The following is a 19,846-nucleotide window of genomic DNA, read 5'->3' as shown; positions in this document are numbered from 1 at the left end:
ATCCAAAGGGAGCACCTAGTGTTTCGCAATCAACCTCTCCGATAAAAAAAATGAAAACAACAAAAAAAAACCTGTTGTATTTAGAATAGGAGGGTTGTTGTGGGAATGCATTATTGTGAGTGGAGTGTGACTACTCAGTCACTGAAAGCCCAATAGGAAACACCGGCAGCCGGTGGAGGAAAATTAGCCCAGTCCTTTTGGGCTCTGATGTATGTCGCACATCTGGGCTGCCGTCCATTGTTTTCAATTACAACTTAAAGCATGGCCTCCTGCGTGCCGAGCTATGCTCCCACTCTGTTTTTTTCCCCTCACAACCCCCCTTTCTCTCTCTCCGACCAGTTACACAGTGGACAGGTGTCGTGTAGTCCTAACAGATTGGCCAACCCGCCTCTGTCTATTTTTCTCACTGTGCTTCTGGAGCTCTCAGCATAAGCTCCCCGGTCACGACAACAGACCTTTTTTTTTTTCCTCTCTCTCTCTCGTTGTCATCTGAGTGACTATGAGACATGAGGGTGAGAAGTTCATCATGCAGTCAGTCATGTCTAATGAACGGTTAGACCCTCTTCCAACACCCGTGATTTTGACAGGGGTTTTGCATGTAATTAGGGAGCGATAATCGGGAGGTGAATGTAAGTTATAAAAATGCAAGACCCTGCACAGCTTGAAAGCTTTTCAAGTGTTTCTGTATATACTGTACTGTAAGTTGAATTTGCATTAGTAATTTTGACTAAATTTATTTTATTACTGTAGGTCTTAAAGTAGATGGCATATTTAAAGGCCCCTTGAATCAGAATGAGAGTTTTAGTTTGTAGCTTTACATTTGTCTGTTTTATTTTCTATTTTATTTTATTTTAGATGTTATTTATTTTATGAATATTTATTCTACACATTTAATTTATTTAATATACATTTTTATGAATTTCAGTGTGCAGAAACGGCCTATTTTCTATTTCACTTTATTTTTGGATTTCTTCTGAATTTGTTTATTTATTTTGTAATTCAAAAAAGTGAGAGTTGTATGGTTTTTAATTTGTTTGTCTCTTATTTCATGTTGGGATTAATTTTTATTTTTGAATTGCATAATTTGTTTTGGATTGGCTATTTTATTTTTACTTTATTTTTAGATTTCATAAATGTAAATACGTAGAAACGTCTTTCTCAGTGTGGTCAGTTGCTTGCATGCAGGGGCAGAAGTGGGCAAAAGTGAAGCAAGAAAAGTGCAAAAGAAAGTTTAAAATGAATTCTGCAGATTCACTTCTTGTGGACACACTGAATCTCTCTAGTGTGCTTGATATAGTTTCATTTATGATTCAATTATGATATCAACATCCAGTGTTAAAAAGCTATTTTATTTCTTTTATTTCTAATTTGCATTTAAAAAATTTGGAATATTCCCCCAAAACTAGTTTCATACTGAACAGTTCTCAATTTGCAATCTTGCAAGATGAATGAATAATTTATGCATTTCCTGTTTGCTCTCTGAGTTGACTTAACACAAATCTTTATGTGTCTTCAGATAACATAAAGCGCAAGTTGCGGCGGCGCCCGATTTGGGGACGGGGCATCATCAGGAAGAAAAAGAGCTATAAAAAGGAGGAAGCAGAGGAAGATGATGAACTGGAAGAGGAGGAAGGAGCGGACGATTCTGCTGCAATGGTGCAAGGTGATGCTTGTCTCACCCAGGATGAGTCGTCCTGTGATGCCATGGAGCTCCATCCTGACAAGCAACCACTCCAGGCCAACGGACACATCCTCTTCACGGAGGAGGAGAATTCCTCTGAGCCGACGGCCACTCAGGACCCTCAGGGCGAGAAAGAGCCCATCAAGGCCCCCTCGGAGGAGGCCTCCAGCAGTAAGGAGGCCGAGACGGTCCCCACTCCTCAAGAGTGTGTGAATGGAAATGAATCTATGGACAGTTTGTACAGTGAGGCTCTTGATAAAGAAACAGAGCTAGACTCTATTAAAAAAGATGCACTTGAGGTGGAGCACAAGGAGCCTTCTGCCCCCGAATGCAATGCAAAGGAGAATGCAACTGCAGCGGAGGGGATGGTGTCTGATGGCGACCATGAAACAGAAGGTATGGCGAGTTAAGATTTAACAAATACCAAAGTATGAACTAAACATATATCTTCAAGCATTTAAAATGTTAATGCGTTCAGTTTAGAGATGCAGAACAGTGCGATAAGCATAATCATATATAATTCTCTCAAGTATTTAAACATAATTAAATAAATAACTGCCAGAAATAATATTTTAGACATACCAGATGTCCATAAACATGCAGGACAGATTAATAATTCCTAGTATTGATAGTCAACTGTACGGTTAATCACAGTTTGGAGAAAAATACTCAGTTTTTGGTCTTCAAAACACCATCTGTTTGTGAGCGTTTCTCCTGCCGAGAGTTAAATACACCAACAGAAACTCCCTGAGGACTTGTGTCTTCATATACATCTGTTTGTCCTTCACCAGGTGTTTCTGGTGTGATGCGTGTGCAGTTTTTTGTTTTTTCTTCCCCAAAGTGTGATTTTGCTTAATTTTAAAGGTTCATCAAAAGGGAAGCAAAAGCCAAACGAGTCGGCCGTCGGACTCGAGGAGACTGTGGAACTTCCACCACCTCCGGCTCTCGTGGTTGACCATCAGCGGCTCAAGGTAAGATGAATATTATTATTATAAGTTATTCCTAAGAGCTGAAATGTGAACACTCTTCATGAAATTGTAATGATTTTTTCCACCTCTGAAACCAGTATCATAACCTACGTCAAACTTTGGAACTTAATCCATTGGAAATGCGTTTTTCTGCTGTCTGTGACTATCTTTAGTAATTGTTCAGAAGTAACATACATCCATAAGCACATCCCATAAGCCCTCTGCGCACATTAGCGTACTGTAGCTGTGCTGTAATATACCGATCTCAGAAGGAGGGAAATAACTCCAATCATCAAGTCATTTTGGAAGGAAACTCATCAGTGTGGAGGCTGCTTCATCATCATCATCATTAGGCTGTTTAGGCCATTTTTGGAGGTATTCATTCACTCTCATTCGCTGAGTCATTCATTTCCATTTAATTATTTGCTATCGAGTTCATCAAATTAGGGTGGCAATCATCGATTTTGTTTCTCCTCTTACAAGCACATTTGAGATTTAGTTCCACTCTAGATAGCACCAGTGCTTCTTTTAACAAGGTCATGTTCTTCAAAAGGGTGTTTATAGAAGGGAAAACTAGTTTGCATACTACATACTGCACTTCTACACCGTATACAGCCTATTTATTTATTTCCACCTTGTTTCCACCACTTAATAAAAAAGGTAATTGTAACTTTTTATCTCACTATTCTGATTTTTTCTCAGAATTGTGAGATATCAATTTGCAATTGTGAGAAAAATCGTCAAAATTGTGAGTTTATATATTGCAATTCATAGAAACAAGTCTCACAATTCTAACTTTTTTCTCATAATTGTGAGTTTATATCTCTTTATATCTTTGAGTTTATATCTATATTAAAAGTCCGAAGTGCAGGGAAAAAAATCATTACCTTTTTAATTTTTATTTTTTTATCCAGTTGCAGAAACAGGCTCCATAATTATTTTTTATTATATATTTTTTATCTATTATTATTATTATTATTAATTTTGAAATGGTATATGAAACAGTATATAAATAATAATTATGTATTTTTATTTATTATTGTTGTTGTTATTACTGTATATTTTTAATTGGTACATGAAACAGTATCTTAAGCTTTTATCTTAAGATTTATTAATTCAGTGAGTTGTATTTAATTTCCCGATAAGAAATAAATAATGCAATAATTAAAAACTTAATGTTATCCTATTCTTTTTACTCTAATTTACTCGGTTTAATTTTTCCAGTCCGATCAAATAATGATTATAAATGATAAAAACAAATTTTGTCATTGGAGTCACATTGCATTTTGGGATACAGTGCTCCTTGAAGTGTGCTTGTGTTATATAGTATGCAGTTTTGCAAATGTAGTATGCTATTTCTAGTAGATGTAGTACAGTAGTATGGCATTCGGAACACGCCCTTAATTTGACTTCATATGCTACACATCCTGTTAGTTAACTAGCGAGTGAAATATGTGTGAGACTTACACTTTCAACACAGCAAATGGCAGTCGTGCTGAGTTTTCTTCTCATCAGCACCAAAGTGCCAACTGTAGTGCTCAGGCTGGTGATTAGCAGCATCTGAAGAAGAGACGACGCAGTCAGCTCTATCGCATGACGACACGCGACACACCCCGCCGCCACATCATCTATCACACTACCATCACTGAAAACCCCCTCCCTGAGGACTCTTTACACGGCTCGCCGGCCGCTGGGATGTGCGAAGGCCCGGAAGCACGTGTGGCACTAATCCACCGGCTTATTTGTTCATTTACCGAGAAAAGACTGATATCTTTAAGAAACAGATCGTGAAGTGACGGATGCTGTGAATAATTGCTTTTTCATCCCTGGCTTATGGAACAAATTGAATTGCCGTTGAAGTGGGGTGAGAGTTGCCATTTAAGCAGGTATCTCCTGTTTGGGGTGGCAAAATGCCTGACACATATTAGGAGTGAAAAGTGGGCTGTTTTCCTGTGCTTCATTCATATTCATCGACTGGAGATGCGCTCATTACTATTGACATTTTTGCAGCGCAGTACGGCCCTCAAATAGATTTGGAATTAAAGGGCCGTCACAGGAATCTATGAGCTTCGTCTTGCCTTGGTGCTTTTTTGCATTGCAAGAAGCCAGCATCACATCATGTGTCAGTGTTGGATGCATAACAACGCTGAATTTAAAGACCACAGAGCAGCGAAAAACCACACAAGTTGAGCCTGGAGATTTGGAAGGGTTGTCTTCTCCCTAGATCTTTAATGTGATTATGGCCATTTGGCTCCATCGCTCAACTAGAAGACATGCTTGTCTAAGTCTGCCTTTGCCTTGGACACAGCAGAAGGTTTTATCCTCTCGTTTAATGTTTTCTTAAAAGCATGCTGCTTATGGCATGTCAAGCTTCATGTCTGCTGTTCTCATGACCAAAGAGATTGGTCCGTTTTCGGTCTGACGTGTTCCCTGTTTGTTTTTCTAGCTGGGTGAATCTCTGAAAACCTGTCTAGAATGTGTCTGGTGTACATTTTACCGCAACATCAAACAGAAAGAAATAAGAAGTTATAATATGCTTAAAGAAAATGGGGCTAATTTAATAGATACTTTTGTATTGTGATATTAATTTATTATTATTTAAATGTATTATGTGCTATTTACATTTATTTATGCAGTACATCATCTTAACATTTTATTTTAATATCATACCTTTTTTAGGGGAACAATTTATTATATGGTGTATACTATATTAATTTAGAAGTCTCTAAATTTTTGGGTGAAATGTGATGTTTTTGTGACATTCACCCATGTAATTTATGTATGTTTCTTTATTTATTTTATGTATTTTTATTTATTTATTTATTGCTTTTATGCATTTATGACTAATTTGTGGGGAATATGGGAAACCATGAATAAATAAAATTATATTAATAATGTAATATAAATAATATACATAACAAAAATACATAGAACAAAAAAATGTATGCAAAAAAACAAATAAACAAAAACTTTGCCGTAATGATGCAACGTTAGTGCGTGTGTGTGTGTGTGTATATGTATATGTATGTGTGTGTATATATATATATATAATTTTTTTTTTCATGCGATTTACCCAGCTTCAGATTTGTTCAAATTGCATGCGAATTGTCTAAAAGAGCTCAGTACTGTCAGTATAATTAATTCAGTTAAACTTGATAATTGTGCCTATTTATATTTACCTGATTTTAACAGTTTAATCTTCAGAGAGCTTTTTTAGGTACCGTTGAACCAAACTTAAATGTGCCTGTGCATGTTTGATATATTTGACCAAACTTACCAAGCTGAGAATTACACTCGATCCAGACAATAGGAAAAAGTGTTTATAGAACGTCTGTCTTAATATGTGAGAAATTATGCTAGTCGTCTTTATTTAGACACTGATGATGAGGCACTATGCCATTTATGTGCTAATGAGCTATGGTGGGTCCATTGTTTCTGTTTTGATGCATTGTAGTACACAAAAATAGATGCATGAGCATTACAAAGAAACCACATAAAAACGACACGCCAGTTTAACGATATCTCCGCTTTACTGCTACTGTCCCTGGAAAGGACAACACGAGAAGCAAACATGCAATTGGTTTTGATTGGCCAAACCCTAACCCTTGTTTTAGAACAAGAATTCGAGATTTGACATTTTGGATGGCACATCAGACTGTGTAAGACATTATTATATTCGGCAGTTCAAACCTGAAGTCTGTTTTTTTAAACTTTTCTTTCTTTTTTAGTAGGTACTACTAGGCTAAATTTGGTTGATGCGTGTCACATTAAGCCCAGAGATGATTGATTTTATGTCAAACATAATATCAGTAGCTCAAACGTTGGGTTGATGATGCAAAAACTTGAGCAGCACAGAATCTTAACCCTGTAAAGCCTGATATATGACAGAATAGTCAGAAAAATAAAATAAAAAAATTCCAAATGGAACAGTTTGCTGCACTCTGACAAAAAAAAAAAAAAAAAAGTTTGCTTTTGTGTTTAAGTATAATTTGATACATTTGACTTATTGACGTAATGGATTGTACACTATGATATAGTGGGAATATGGAGCTCAGAAAACATCTCTGTATTATTCTGATGCTTTTTTGTGCTTTTCATTTCTGGGTGAACTGTTCTTTTAATATCTGTGCTCTAAAGTCTGCTTTTCTTTAGGAATAAAAACTAATCTGTTCCATCGCAGTGTGAAATAGTAATATCACCAAGTGCAGCACAATACAGCCTTATGTCTTAAATCAATCTCAGAGGTTTAATTTTGCACAGTTCATCCTGTGGATCTTCCACAGCAGTTGCATCACTTCTTCCACTTCTCTAACTTGACCATTTCAGCTTTCAGTTTGTCTTCATAGAATGTATTATACATGTACTGCAGCTGGAGCACATGAGAGATTTGTATTAAAATTAAAAACAGGCAAGTGCACTTCTCTTTCTCTGAACATTTCTACCTTAATCACAGCCCGTCTAAATCTAGCTTCACAAAATCTGAATCTAGCTCAGAAAATTGGACTAAATTATTTACATTTTTTTATTATTTAACATTATAACTTATTATAGCCCTCAGTTACTGTATAAGAATACTAAAGTATTGGTTTTATTATTTAATGCTTTTAAATTTGATGTTATTCAGGTAAATTGTGTGTGTGTGTGTGTGTGTGTGTGTGTGTGTGTGTGTGTGTGTGTGTGTGTGTGTGTGTGTGTGTGTGTGTGTATAATAATTTAATAATTTATATGAATGACATCAGGTTTAAAAGCATTATGTTTCCAATTTCATAAAACAGCTATTACATATATTAAGTATTTTATTATTATATAAAAGTAAAAACTTTTTTTTTTCTTTGTGGCCAATCTTTTCGGCCTTTTGTTTTTTTAAGCAAAGAAGTTTAGAGAAAATCAATATTTGCTGCAACATATGTCAGTCTTGACCTTCCTCAAGCAGATTTACTTTACTTTTTTTTTTAAATCCAGTTTTGCATTTTTACATTGCAAAATATTTCTAACCTTCTGACCTTTGTGTATCTGTGTAGGTTGGCGAAGCAATGCTTCATCCAGCAGTTACTGTAATATTTGTATTTTAAATACAAATAACACCCAGAGATATATCTGTATTAAATTTGTATGTATGGGAATACAATGAAATGTTTTCACGGCTTTAACTTTTGTTTGAAACTGTGAAAATGTAAATCTTTAATTATTTGACCGGCTTGTTCTCCGTATCACTCCATCTGTGGGATTGATGTCTGGGCTGGTCATGTTATTACCAAATGAGTCTTCTAGTGAAAGTCAAATGGACTGTGTGAACAAGTCTTTTAAAGCTAGGATTACCGTTCTATTCAGGGTTGATGGAGGGAATCTGCCATCCATGACCGTTCTCCCACAGTCAGTGACACTGAGACGAAGCAACGGCCCAGAGAAACAGCAAGGCTCCACACCTAATACCAGTAATTGACACATTAGTGAAGTGTAAAGTCCAATAATTTAGCATTTTCTCTCCTGCCATTCATTCAATTCAGTTCAATTCCATTTAAGTTTATTTGTATAGCGCTTTTTACGATACAAATCATTGCAAAGCAACTTTACAGAAAATTAAGTTTCTACAATATTTAGTAGTAGCTTATCAGTGATAACTGTCAGTTTATGTGCATACGGCAGAAATGTTCAGAAAATCAATAAAAGATGTAAACAAACAGACGATTAACACTATTAACCCTCTGGAGTCGATTAACGCGTATACGCGTTTTGGGGTATTTTCTCCTGATAACCCCGAAAAGAACTTAAATTACACTTTCAGTTTTGATCGTACAGATAAGTGCAATACATCAATCGAATCTGTAAAGGGTCTATTTTTTTTTGTATACAGACATAATAACAACAAAACTTTGTGCACTTATAAAATAAAGATAACAAACAAGGAGTGCTGTCTGCAGCCTTTGTCTGCGCTGATCTTCAGTTACAAACGCGTCATTAAAATGAACTGTAACTCAGTGAATACTCAACACAGAGACATGAGAGAGATATCTATAGAAAGCCTGACATGTCTACTTTTAAACTAAACAAGTGCTGCTGAAAACAAATATTCTGTGATAAAGTAATCCATATGTAAACAACGCGATGTCCGTTTTTCACGTCTCCCTTCATTAACTTCTAATGTGACCACGCCCCCGCGCCGAGCGCGCTTTTGAGATTCAAATGTTTCACTGAAGCGCGCGGCTTTTGAATACGCCCACACAACAGAAGACAACGCAGCGAGACTGTTCTTCAAGTTTTTATTATTTTACTGTTTGCTTCGCGATGAGAGGAATAAGACATAATTCACCCCAAAAAGATGTGATGTGGTTGAGGAGTTTGAGATTTGGATTTACTCAGAAAAAAGAATGAAGCACTTTATTCAGCAGAGTTCATAAACATGAGTAAGTCTCTTTTTATTTATTTATATACTTGTACTAGTTTTCACATAACGTGTAAACATTTTACTAGTTAGACTTTTTCCAAACTATAATTCCTGACTAAATGTATAATCAAGTGAAATATGATGAAGTTTCAATAACAATATACACTACTATACCATTCAAAAGCTTGATGTAAATAATATAAATGTAACAATAAATGTAACTGTAACAAATGTAACAATCATTGCTGTTCTTTCAATTTATTCCCCCTAAAAAAACTAAAAAAAATTATATTCTCAGCTCTTTTCAACATTAATAATAATAATAATAATAATAATAAATGATAATAATAACAATAAATGTTTTTTGTAGAAAATAAGATTGTTAAAAGGATTTCTGAAGGATTGTGTGACTGTAGTAATGATGCAAAAAATTCAGTTTGAAAGTCAGCTTTGAATTTTCCTAATAAACTGTTTAACTGCACTCACAAGTGAATATTAAATTATGTTGTGGGATAATTAAATATATTCTAAATAAACTACAAACATAAAATTATATACATTTATTTTGTCCTCACATTCTTTCTTGTAACTCATCCCTCTCAGTGACACAGCTGACTGAATGGCTCATTATGCAGCTCATTATGCAGGCCTTTGTCTTCTCAGGTGTGAATTCATGATAGTTGACGCCTACTCGCATATGACTTTTACCAACAAAAAGTGTCTTAGAAAATTTAAATCAATATATTGTTTTCTGTAAGTGAGTAAACAAGATGATTTTCACATCATTTAGAAAAAAAAAATTCTAGGCTACAAGCTCCAGTTCTCAAAATTCCTGGGAACCAATTTTCTGTATGTGTTTTATTGCCTTATTCAAGTGATTTAACATTTTTAGTTTTTCACTAACCACGCATAACATTTTTTTTCTCTCAAAAACACAATCATGTACATACAAGCTGCTCACATATTATTATAGCAAAGTTTGTGCTGATTACAGTGAAATTAGACTTTAGCCATTTAGATATTTATAAGAAACTGAAAAAAGCACAAATGTCAGGGCATGACAAAACTTCTCCAGGCCCCAAAAATACCCTTAGACTCCAGAGGGTTAACAGCAATTACAAGCCCATTACAAACCCATTGCATCCAGTGGGGACATAACTACTGATTATAATGACTTATACTGTCTTTTTACGCGTTGCATTGCGTATCGCGCCACGTAAACATAAAACCATGTCTGCATTTGTGATCAGAGAAACGACAAATAACAAGCGCTACTCTACACTGCTCAAAACTCGTGTTTGAATCATCAGTGGCAAATTCTTTAAATATAAAAACATACTTGCAGGCTGAGAGTCAGAAGCACCACACTGTCCTTGCAAAGTTGGAACTGCCCCACTTTATAGAAACAGCCTTTGTGTGTAGACGGCATTGTAGGCTACTGGTTCAGGAGACACTTCTTGTCCTCCGCAAAATGCGCTGCACACATCTGAATATTTGGGTTGAACTGTTCCGAATCAGGGTTGTAAATACAACTTAATTACTGATTTGTTTTAGGAGGGTGTGGTTGACTCTTAACTTTTATAAAGAATATCTCTGGATTTGAGACTTTAGTCTTTGCAACTTTACAGATCTTCTTTATGCACCCCGAGCTTGTAACACTCCAAAGAGAAAGGAAAAATTTAAATCGCATCATATGACTCCTTTAATAATGTCACGGTTAAAAAAAAAAAAAATAATGTAACTTATTATAGGTGAGGACATAATTGCATGAACATTTATTCTACGCTATTTACTCAGTTTTTAAAAGTTTTCAATAGAGTTTGGAACTGACACATATGTATATTTCAGCCAGTTATACACTATTTTCTAACAAATTAATTCACTAATAGCATCTGTATATTACAAACTCCAGTGCTTTTTGAGAAATGGGGTTGTTTTCCATTGTTGTGCTCTTCAGTATACTGATATTTACCTTATATTATACCTGATATTGTCCGCCAGTGGTTTTTAATGAACACATTTGGTTGTTTTCAATGGTTCAGGGGCTGTCATCTTGTTGCAAAGATCTAATTTCAAACCTGTCCACATGGGATGTGTTTTCTCATTAAATGTCTCCCCCAAAACTAAACCCGAGTCCTCAATTACTGCCGTCCATTGGTAATCTGGGCACACTCCTTGCGCTTTGTTCTTTCTGGGTCCAACCTTATCAGAAAGCAGCACTGTTTATGTTGACTCTAGGCTAGTTTAGTCTGAGTAATAACTTGTCTCAGCGTGATTTGATGAGCTCACGATTGGCCAGAGGATGGTTGTGATGAACATGTCATTTAAAAGGCCACTGTGAAGTCTGAGGCGTTTTAATTAAACAGAGTGCAAACAGTAAATACTCGCATTCTGGAGCTTCGCATGAAATGGAAGGTAATTATGATGTGCCTTAATTAGCTGTCGCCGTGATCTTAATTGCTTTTGAAGATGGCTGACCTCCCTTCCTGGGTGTACGTGTTGGGAGTTCAATGTTGTCACAGTCGTTTCGTTTGCAGGTGTCCGTCTGGTCAAACTATCTTTTGGAGGTTACCCTCTCGGTTAATGCTCTTTTTTTTTTCACTTTGTGTGTGTGTGTGCGCGTGTATGGGTGCAGTTCTCGTGTACATTTAACACGTTACATTTTCTGTTCTGAATGCTTTCCATTTCTCTTGTATTTGCCTGTAGAGCAGTGTTACTGTCATCTCAAACATTTCCATGACTCCTTTCGAATCCATTAAGGTCTTGAAAGTTGAGCAAGTAGTATATAACTAGAGCTGGTCGATACAGCTAAAAAAAGCGTATTTTTTTTCAGCCTTTTTAAGGTATTTAATGTAACTTAAAATGAAATAGAAAAAAACTTCTTTGCAACCAAACAACCACTATAGTCAAATGGATTCATGAAATATTCACTAATATACTATATATGTATACATACACATACAGTGAATATAATTTCATTCTGAATTATTTTCCAAGCCAGAAATTGCTGTTTTTCTGTTTATAAAATAACTTAATTTTCCAGTAATCACAAACTGATTTGTTGGTTAGAAACTGTGGAAAACCAGAATTAAAATGCTTGTGTGTTATCCATTCACACCTAGAGAGTCTGGAAATAATTTAAATGATTGTAGAAAGTTGAGTTGTGGCTGTGATGAGCTGGATTTGGCACCTGTGAGGATTCCTCCACACTGCATTAGCTGTCAGCTCCCATTTCCTTCACTGCATGTTTGCAGCACGGTCTGTGGAATCTAAAACAATGTCATTAAACTTCAACTTCAAATTAAGCCTCTTCAAGACTGTTCCAAACACCACAGTCATTTTCCAGCAGCGCAGCAAACTGCAGGACGCACATTCATCAGCGGCTTTAATGCTTGGCTGAAATGTTATTTATTAGCAGGTGCAGGTCAAACGTCCCCACGAAAATCAGAATGAGAGACAGACAGTGTTGCTCGTACCGTATGTCGGCAGGAACCTTACAAAAATGCTTGATGTGTGTGTATTTGAGGATTATATGTGATTCATTCATTACCTCACTTCCAAATGCCTCCGTTAGAGCCATATCTTACTTGAAGAAAAATGACTCATTCAAGTTTAAGTGCTTTTCCCTCCAAAATAAAAAATAAAAAAAGGAAACCCATTATGTGAGTGGCATTATTCCTGCCATTAACAAACACTGAGCTAAGGATATTACTTTTGCATTGGCAAACTTGGCAGTGTGTTTCAAATCTAACCAAACCTTTTAACAGTATGCTTCCTTTGTAAGCAGTAGTTCATCCAAAAATCAAAATGGTCATTATTTACTCATCCTCATGTCATTCCAAACTCATGGAGCACAACAGGCGACATTCTAAAGACTTTCCATGCAGTTACAAAGAAGTTTCAAGTAAAAACAGACACAAAAGCACTAGCGAAATTGTTCATAAACAGTCTTCTGTAGCTTTGTTTAGAAACAGATTAAAAATTAAGTTGTGTTCCAATGATAATTTTGTTGTTAACTGCTGCGAAGGGGTGGAATCAGTGAGTTGAACTGAAGAACCAAATCAGTCCAATTCAAATGAATCACTGGTTTTATGTACCTAATCAAATGATTCATTGAGAAAATTCAAACGATTCTTTCATGAACTTCTCTCATGAACTCATTTGAGTCCTTTCCTCAAGCAAAACTGTCATATGACTTTAGATGACTTGACGTAAGCACATGAGTCATATAAACTACTTTCATGATGACTTTGTATTGTCACTGTGGTTTGAAAGCTTCACTCCATTTTAAAAAAATGAGCTTTTAATTGAAAAGAAAAATTTCCACCACAAAGGTTTGGAATGACATTAACTTAAGTAAAAGTAGACAGAAATGTCTTTTTTTTTTGAGACACAGAATTAATTTAGTCTAATCGTGTTTTATTTTCCTGTCTTTTAGGCTCTGTTGGAGAAGGTGGTTATGAAAAGCGATGGCTTTAGTGTGGATCATCTGGAGAGAGTTTACTCAGTGCTCAGCCAGTGTATTTACCAGCACCGCAGAGACTACGACAAGACCTGTCTGATAGAGGTTGAGACAAACACACACACACACACACACACACACACACACACACAGAAAAACAGATCAATATGATGTTCAGGTCAGAAGTTGTCAGAAAGAGCTTTATTGCCAAGTATGTTTGCACATACAAGGAATTTGTTTTGGTGACAGCAGCTTCCAGTACACAGAGACAACTCCACCACACAGATAATAAATAAATTAAGATATTTGAATAAAATAAACATATGTATATATATAAAGGGTACTATTTTCTTTCGCAGTTTATCAAATTTCATGTCTGTTTCATGGGCATATATTACAAGCGATATACCCACACAAGCAAATAGATTGTACATACATTTAAGAGAGGGTCTGTGTGGTAATTGTACCACATGGTAGCAGGCAAACCACTTCCACTAGATAATAATTTAATAACATTATTTGATTTAATTTGATATACCCACATAAGCCCAGACCACATTAAATTCTATTTTATTTTGTGTGCTAATATAAAGCCTATAAATACATCTATTTTATTTTTTAAATATTTCTATAGTATGTTTGAATTTATGGGCATTTCTGTTGACTTTTGTGCTATAGTTTTATTAATTTTATGCTGTGTGCTTATTTCAAACTTATAAATATATCGGTTTTATTTATTTGATTTGAGATACAAGCCCAGACCATATTTTATTTATGTGCCGATGTAAAACATAATATATATATATATATATATATATAATATATATATATATATATATATATATATATATATCTATATATATATTATATATATATATATATATATAATATTTCTTCAGCATGCTTAATTTTGTGCATTTTTGTTTTATCTTATTATATCTTATCTTATTCTAAACGGAAGTAGAACCAGTTATGAACTCTGGATTAGACTATAAATAAACTTAAAATGTTTTAGTACTTCTAAATTTCATTTTCCAATTATTTGTTATAATAATTGCTGAGCAAGTAGAATACTGAATTAAAATGATCCCATTATAAACTAGTAGCTCTATACTGACTAATGACTTGTAATGTTCAGTTCAGTCATGTGTCGTGTGTGTGTGACAGCGGCTCAGAGGAGATGGATACACAGTGACTGAACACGGCACACTGAACAGCTGCTGTGTGTTTAAATTACGCCGGCGCACCGATGGTGGAGAGCTCTCGCACGGCCTCATGGGAAATTATGTGTGCTGTTCTCAAATACAATAGTAATGGTAGCTGCCCAGCAGAAACAGATTAGAATTGCTCCAAGGAATTACAGCCGGCGCGACTGAAGGCTAATTTGCATGTTGTGTACCAATTCCTCTTTGAGAGGACCCTAATGGAGTCGTATTTATTTATTCCAGTATGATTCACAATCTAGACCATCTGGAAAAGCTGTATGTGTTTAGATTTTAATTTGTTGGTCTCCGTCAGATTGTTGGATCTTTTGCAGCCGGTGGACTGGAGCAGAGATCCACAGAGGATAGCGGAAATTGGACATGATTTTGTTAATTGTTCACATATTGAACTGTGCCGTAGGAGTTTTAATTGTTAGCTGCACTTTGACCTGAATAAGAATTACAATTTCAAATAAAAAGTCCAGAGTCCTAACTGGACGCAGTGTGACAAAGTCAATTACATGGTTGCTGTTTTTGTCTTGTTACACTGGGTAGCTCCGCCCACAGTAGAATTTCATTGGTCTAAAATTCCGCTTTATATAGCTGTTAAAGGGCTAGTTCACCCAAAAATTAAACTTCTGTCATTATTCACTCACCCTAATATCTATCAAAACTGGTTTGATTTTCTTGAAAGTCATAAAAGCACAAAAGGAGAAATATCTATAAGAGGATGTTCTCACTGCACTTTTTCATACAATAAAGGATTCTACAGCTGTCAAGCAAGGTTGGATTTTTAATAAATTATTTCAGCACCAAGCTAGCTTTATTTAAACAAATTATATATGGCTTACATTTATGGTGCTTTTTTTTTTGTCCTAAGAAACTCTTGGTCTCCATCACCTTTATTGTTTGGAAGAGAGCAGCTTGGACACACTGCTAAATGTCTCCCTTTGTGTTTGATAGAAGAAAAAAGTCATACAATTTTTGAAAAACATGAGGGCGAATAAATGACACACTGTACATTTTGGGTTGAACTGTCCCTTTAAATACCAATTATTTGGGGATTTTGTCACTGTGTGGAAGAAAAAAAACATTTTATGTTGGAAACATGTCACGTCATTAGGACATGATGTAAAAATAGACCAGAAACTTATTTCCAAACCAAACTCTTGATAGGTGATCACCTTTGATTTAGTCCCTTTGTACATGAATGACTTTGTCCTCCGTCCTACATTTGGTTGGTTGAATTAATCATGATTTTACTGCTGGCATCTTGATAGCAAGATGATACCAATATTGCCATGCAGCAGGGAAAAAAAAAAGTATATGTGTGTGTGTATGTATATACGTGTGTGTGTGTATATATATATATATATATATATATATATATATATATATATATAAATATATATATATATATATATAAATAAAATATAGACACATTTTATTCATCAAGGACACATTTATATTTCGAATAAATGCTGTTCTTTTGAACTTTCTATATTTATAAAAATAAAAAAAATCATAAAAAAAAGCATCAGGGTTATCACAAAAATATTAAGTTTTCAAGTGCAGCCTTGGTGATCATAAGAGACTTTTCAAAAACATTACAAAATCTTACTGGCCACAAACTTTTGAACTGTAGTGTTTGCAAACACATCCAATTAAATGGTATATAAAGACAGATTTATAAAATAACTATGTGATGATGTTTGATTGGGTCCACATTTAACTAAATATGCAATTAACAATGCTGTTTTCTGTCTTTTGATTTGCAGGCGATGGAGAAGTTGAACATTTTGAAACATTCCTGTGATGAATAGAGGGCTTTCAGAGAGAAACGTGATCGGAGAGTCTTTTGATACAAGACGGAGAGGCCGGCTTTCTGAGCCAAGTCCTTAACACAGAGCAGGTCTGGACACCTCGGTCTTAAATAACAGCAGGAAGGGGAAAAAAGGTGCAGACATTAGAAACAAAGACTTACAGAGGCGACCTTGGTGCTATCATCTCAGGTACCTGAAACAGAACCAGTCTACAGAACCAAACATGAAAACTTCTGGAGGTTTCCTTTATAATCGTTTAGTTTTTGTACTTGCTTACTTGCCAATTGATCGTTCTTGGTGCTATTGGGTGCTATTGTTTTTTTTTTTCTTCTTCTTTTTTTTTCCCCGTCTGCTGCTCCTTGTTCTCATAAATAAGCAAACAAAACACAAACACACAATACATAATAAATAAAAAATTGTGAGATTTCACAAAGCAACCTCAGCCTCCGTCTACTGGAAGCAAACACACACACATACAGAAACACAGATTCTCACCAGCAGTGGCAAACTGTATACGTATGGTGTGATGCCCTACAGCGCTAGTCAGCTGGTCGTTTACTGTGGAAATAAACTACATCGCTCTCTTTCTACATCCACCCTTCAACCCCCTGATGTCATCAACACTTTTTAGCCACACAGAGATACAGTTGCTGGGAAAAAAAAAACCAACACATTTTGTAGGGACATCTAGAGTTGTTTTCAATTGGATGATAATTGTAAGATTGTAAGGATTCTGTATTGTAAACCAACTTTTCCTTGTGACAAATGTGACTTATACTTATTCAGACTATAATATTTGTAGAAACCAACAAAAATAATCAGATTTTGATTAAAATAGATCTTTAGGAGAGGAATGGTATTATTTTAGACCCATTGCATATCCCCCCCACCCCCCTTGGAATAGTTAATGGGCTTTTTTACTTTAATTTTTGGGCTTTTTTCTGGTTTAACTGGATTTACGAGTAGATATCTGGAGATTGCACTGCCTAGCATGTGCCTTAAGCTTTGAAATAGGCTGAAAAACATAGCTGAATATTGACTATCAGTGTTTATGGACAAGCCACAGGGCTACAAACCAATAGAAATGTGGCGTATGCTGTAGGTAATTGTTTGCCAATCTCTTCTCAAGTCACCAAGACTCCATCTTCATGGTTTGTGAGTCATGTTGCTCTGTCATACATTGTGGCTTTCTTTTGCCAACCATTTTTATCGTAACATCACATATTGGAGTAATAATAATAGTGATCTTTTGGTATGTAAGGGTTGAAGTTAAAATGGCAGTCTAGGCAGTGCTGAATTTTTGAACATAAAGCATTACTGTATTTTTTTTCTTTTCCGTGTGACCTTTCCATCGTGTTAACTTGTGCAGTCTAATATTAGATATCGCATTAACTTGATTTCCGTCAATTTTGTCATTGTGCAAGTAGCATTAACCGAGTTCTCCCTTTCAAACTTTTAACTCTCTGCTTACGTCGCTTTATAAAGAACATTGTTCAAGTTCAAGTCCTTGTGACCTTGTCTAGGATTCAGTGCTATAAAAAAAAAAAAAAAAACAGAAAAAAAGAAAAATAACACTTTTTAAGACATATGCAAAAGAAAGGGGTAAAAAACTAGGAGTTAGCTGTTAGCTTTGGACTACTGCAGTACGTGTGAGAGACAGAACCACAGCTACCTCAGCAAGTTGTTTTCATGCAAAGAGACAAAAGTAATGACCTGTTTACTGACAAACAGTATTTGTTGACCTCTATAATATCACTGCGCCCTTCAGAAATTCAAGCTAAGGTACTGGATCACCTCTCCGACATGAGTGCGTCATGTGGCTGCTGCAGTAATCCTCTGGTTTGTTCGCATTTTTGCATTATATTTCATTTTTTGGGTTGTTCTGCGTTTGAGCCGAGAAAAGAAATGGCATTGTAATTTCGCTGAATTATTTACTGTAAATTTCAGTTTTTATACATGTGCATCCCATGATTTACATTATATTGGCCATGTTTGTGAAATGCTTGCTTGCTTCAGTCCATTTCATGATTGTTTTTGATTTCGCAGTTGCATTTTCCTTCATGCTATTGCCTGTCCATTTGATATTTATTCAATTATTAAAAACGTTCAACATTTTGTTCAGCCGAAACTAATTGGAAAAGTTGTTACATGAAATTTGTGCCGAGACGCAATGTAGCACATTTTTGTAGCAGGTGTTGCACGACGTTCAGAAACGGGGTTTTATTGGTCTCAGGTCTCTGCTACATTAATATTTATTCCATAAGGGTGGAGATGATGGTGGTTATGATGCTTTTTAATTTTTAAATATCATTGTAGAGGATGAGGGGGAGATTCATGCGGCTAGTGTGGGTCTTGGGGTCCCTCTTCGTCACCTTTAGTACCATCAACATGCTTAACTGGCGTAGTGTTGTAGAAACTACTGTAATGCTGACCACTTGTGCTTCTCATAAATTCATCTGGGAAAAAAATTAGTTGATGCCAGTTCACAAGACACCCTATTTTGCATAGCTAATTGATAGCAAAATGTAATTGGCCCTGAATCGAACAGTATGTAATGTGGTCAGTACGTAACGTGAAAGTGAAATTTCACATTTAGAAGCACCACCATTTTTTAGAAAATTAACTCTTAAATCCCGCATTAAAAACGTTACAATGTGGGCATGAAAGTCTGTGTAGTTCTGTGTTTTTTTGACTAAAAGTTAAAGTTCATTTCTTTTAGTTGACCAGAGTCTAATTCAGATTATTTGACTGATGGTAGGAAGTCCATAGAACAATAGCATTTTGCTTTAGGTAGATAAATAAGACCCACCCACTAAACTCATTTGTTTTTCGCGTAATTAATCGATGAGTTTCTCAAGTTGGTGCTCAATGTTGGAGATTTCTTTTTTGGCAACCGATGGTTTGTTTAATTAATCCCCATTTAATCCGTATACATATGTCCCTTAATGATTTACAAGGTTGAGGGAATTTTATTTTTGAGTAATACCAGAATTTCTGTCCCTTTTATTTTTACTACAAAGCAAATCAAAACCATACACTGTTCTGTCCTTCCCTGCAGTCCTTTTGTGAAATGATATTTACTGTAATTTCTGAAATAAACTGCTGTGATATACTTGAATAAAAGGTGCAAATTGAAGTTGTTCTAGTGTTTCAATATCAATCTGAGTACTGTTTTGCTTTGTAAAAAGGGTTACATCACATTTTGGATAGTGTGCTGCATTCATAAATTGGAAAATTGAAATAGCATGTAGCACATGGTTCTTGATGAGTGTAAGATTGACCAAAAAAAAAAAAAAAAAGCACATTTTCACTCATACATAGAAGT

At 35.4% G+C, this 19,846-nt stretch overlaps 1 protein-coding gene across 1 annotated transcript in view; it reads left to right on the top strand.

Moving 5' to 3' along the window:
- LOC109045683 (ATPase family AAA domain-containing protein 2B-like) overlaps positions 1-19,657 on the top strand; it is a 95,508-nt gene extending 75,851 nt beyond the window's left edge. Inside the window, exons 25-28 of the mRNA XM_042778228.1 lie at positions 1,517-2,077; positions 2,546-2,652; positions 13,473-13,601; positions 16,477-19,657. Of these exons, the coding sequence (XP_042634162.1) occupies positions 1,517-2,077; positions 2,546-2,652; positions 13,473-13,601; positions 16,477-16,521 (842 nt within the window). The 3' untranslated portion in view covers positions 16,522-19,657. The remainder of the gene's footprint in view (positions 1-1,516; positions 2,078-2,545; positions 2,653-13,472; positions 13,602-16,476) is intronic.
- Positions 19,658-19,846: the final 189 nt, after the last annotated feature.

Source organism: Cyprinus carpio, chromosome A20 (genome assembly GCF_018340385.1).
Source record: "Cyprinus carpio isolate SPL01 chromosome A20, ASM1834038v1, whole genome shotgun sequence".
In the NCBI taxonomy this organism is placed as follows: Eukaryota; Metazoa; Chordata; class Actinopteri; order Cypriniformes; family Cyprinidae; genus Cyprinus; species Cyprinus carpio.
The sequence above is the reverse complement of the archived record's forward strand: the minus strand, read 5'-3'. Positions and strand labels throughout refer to the sequence as shown.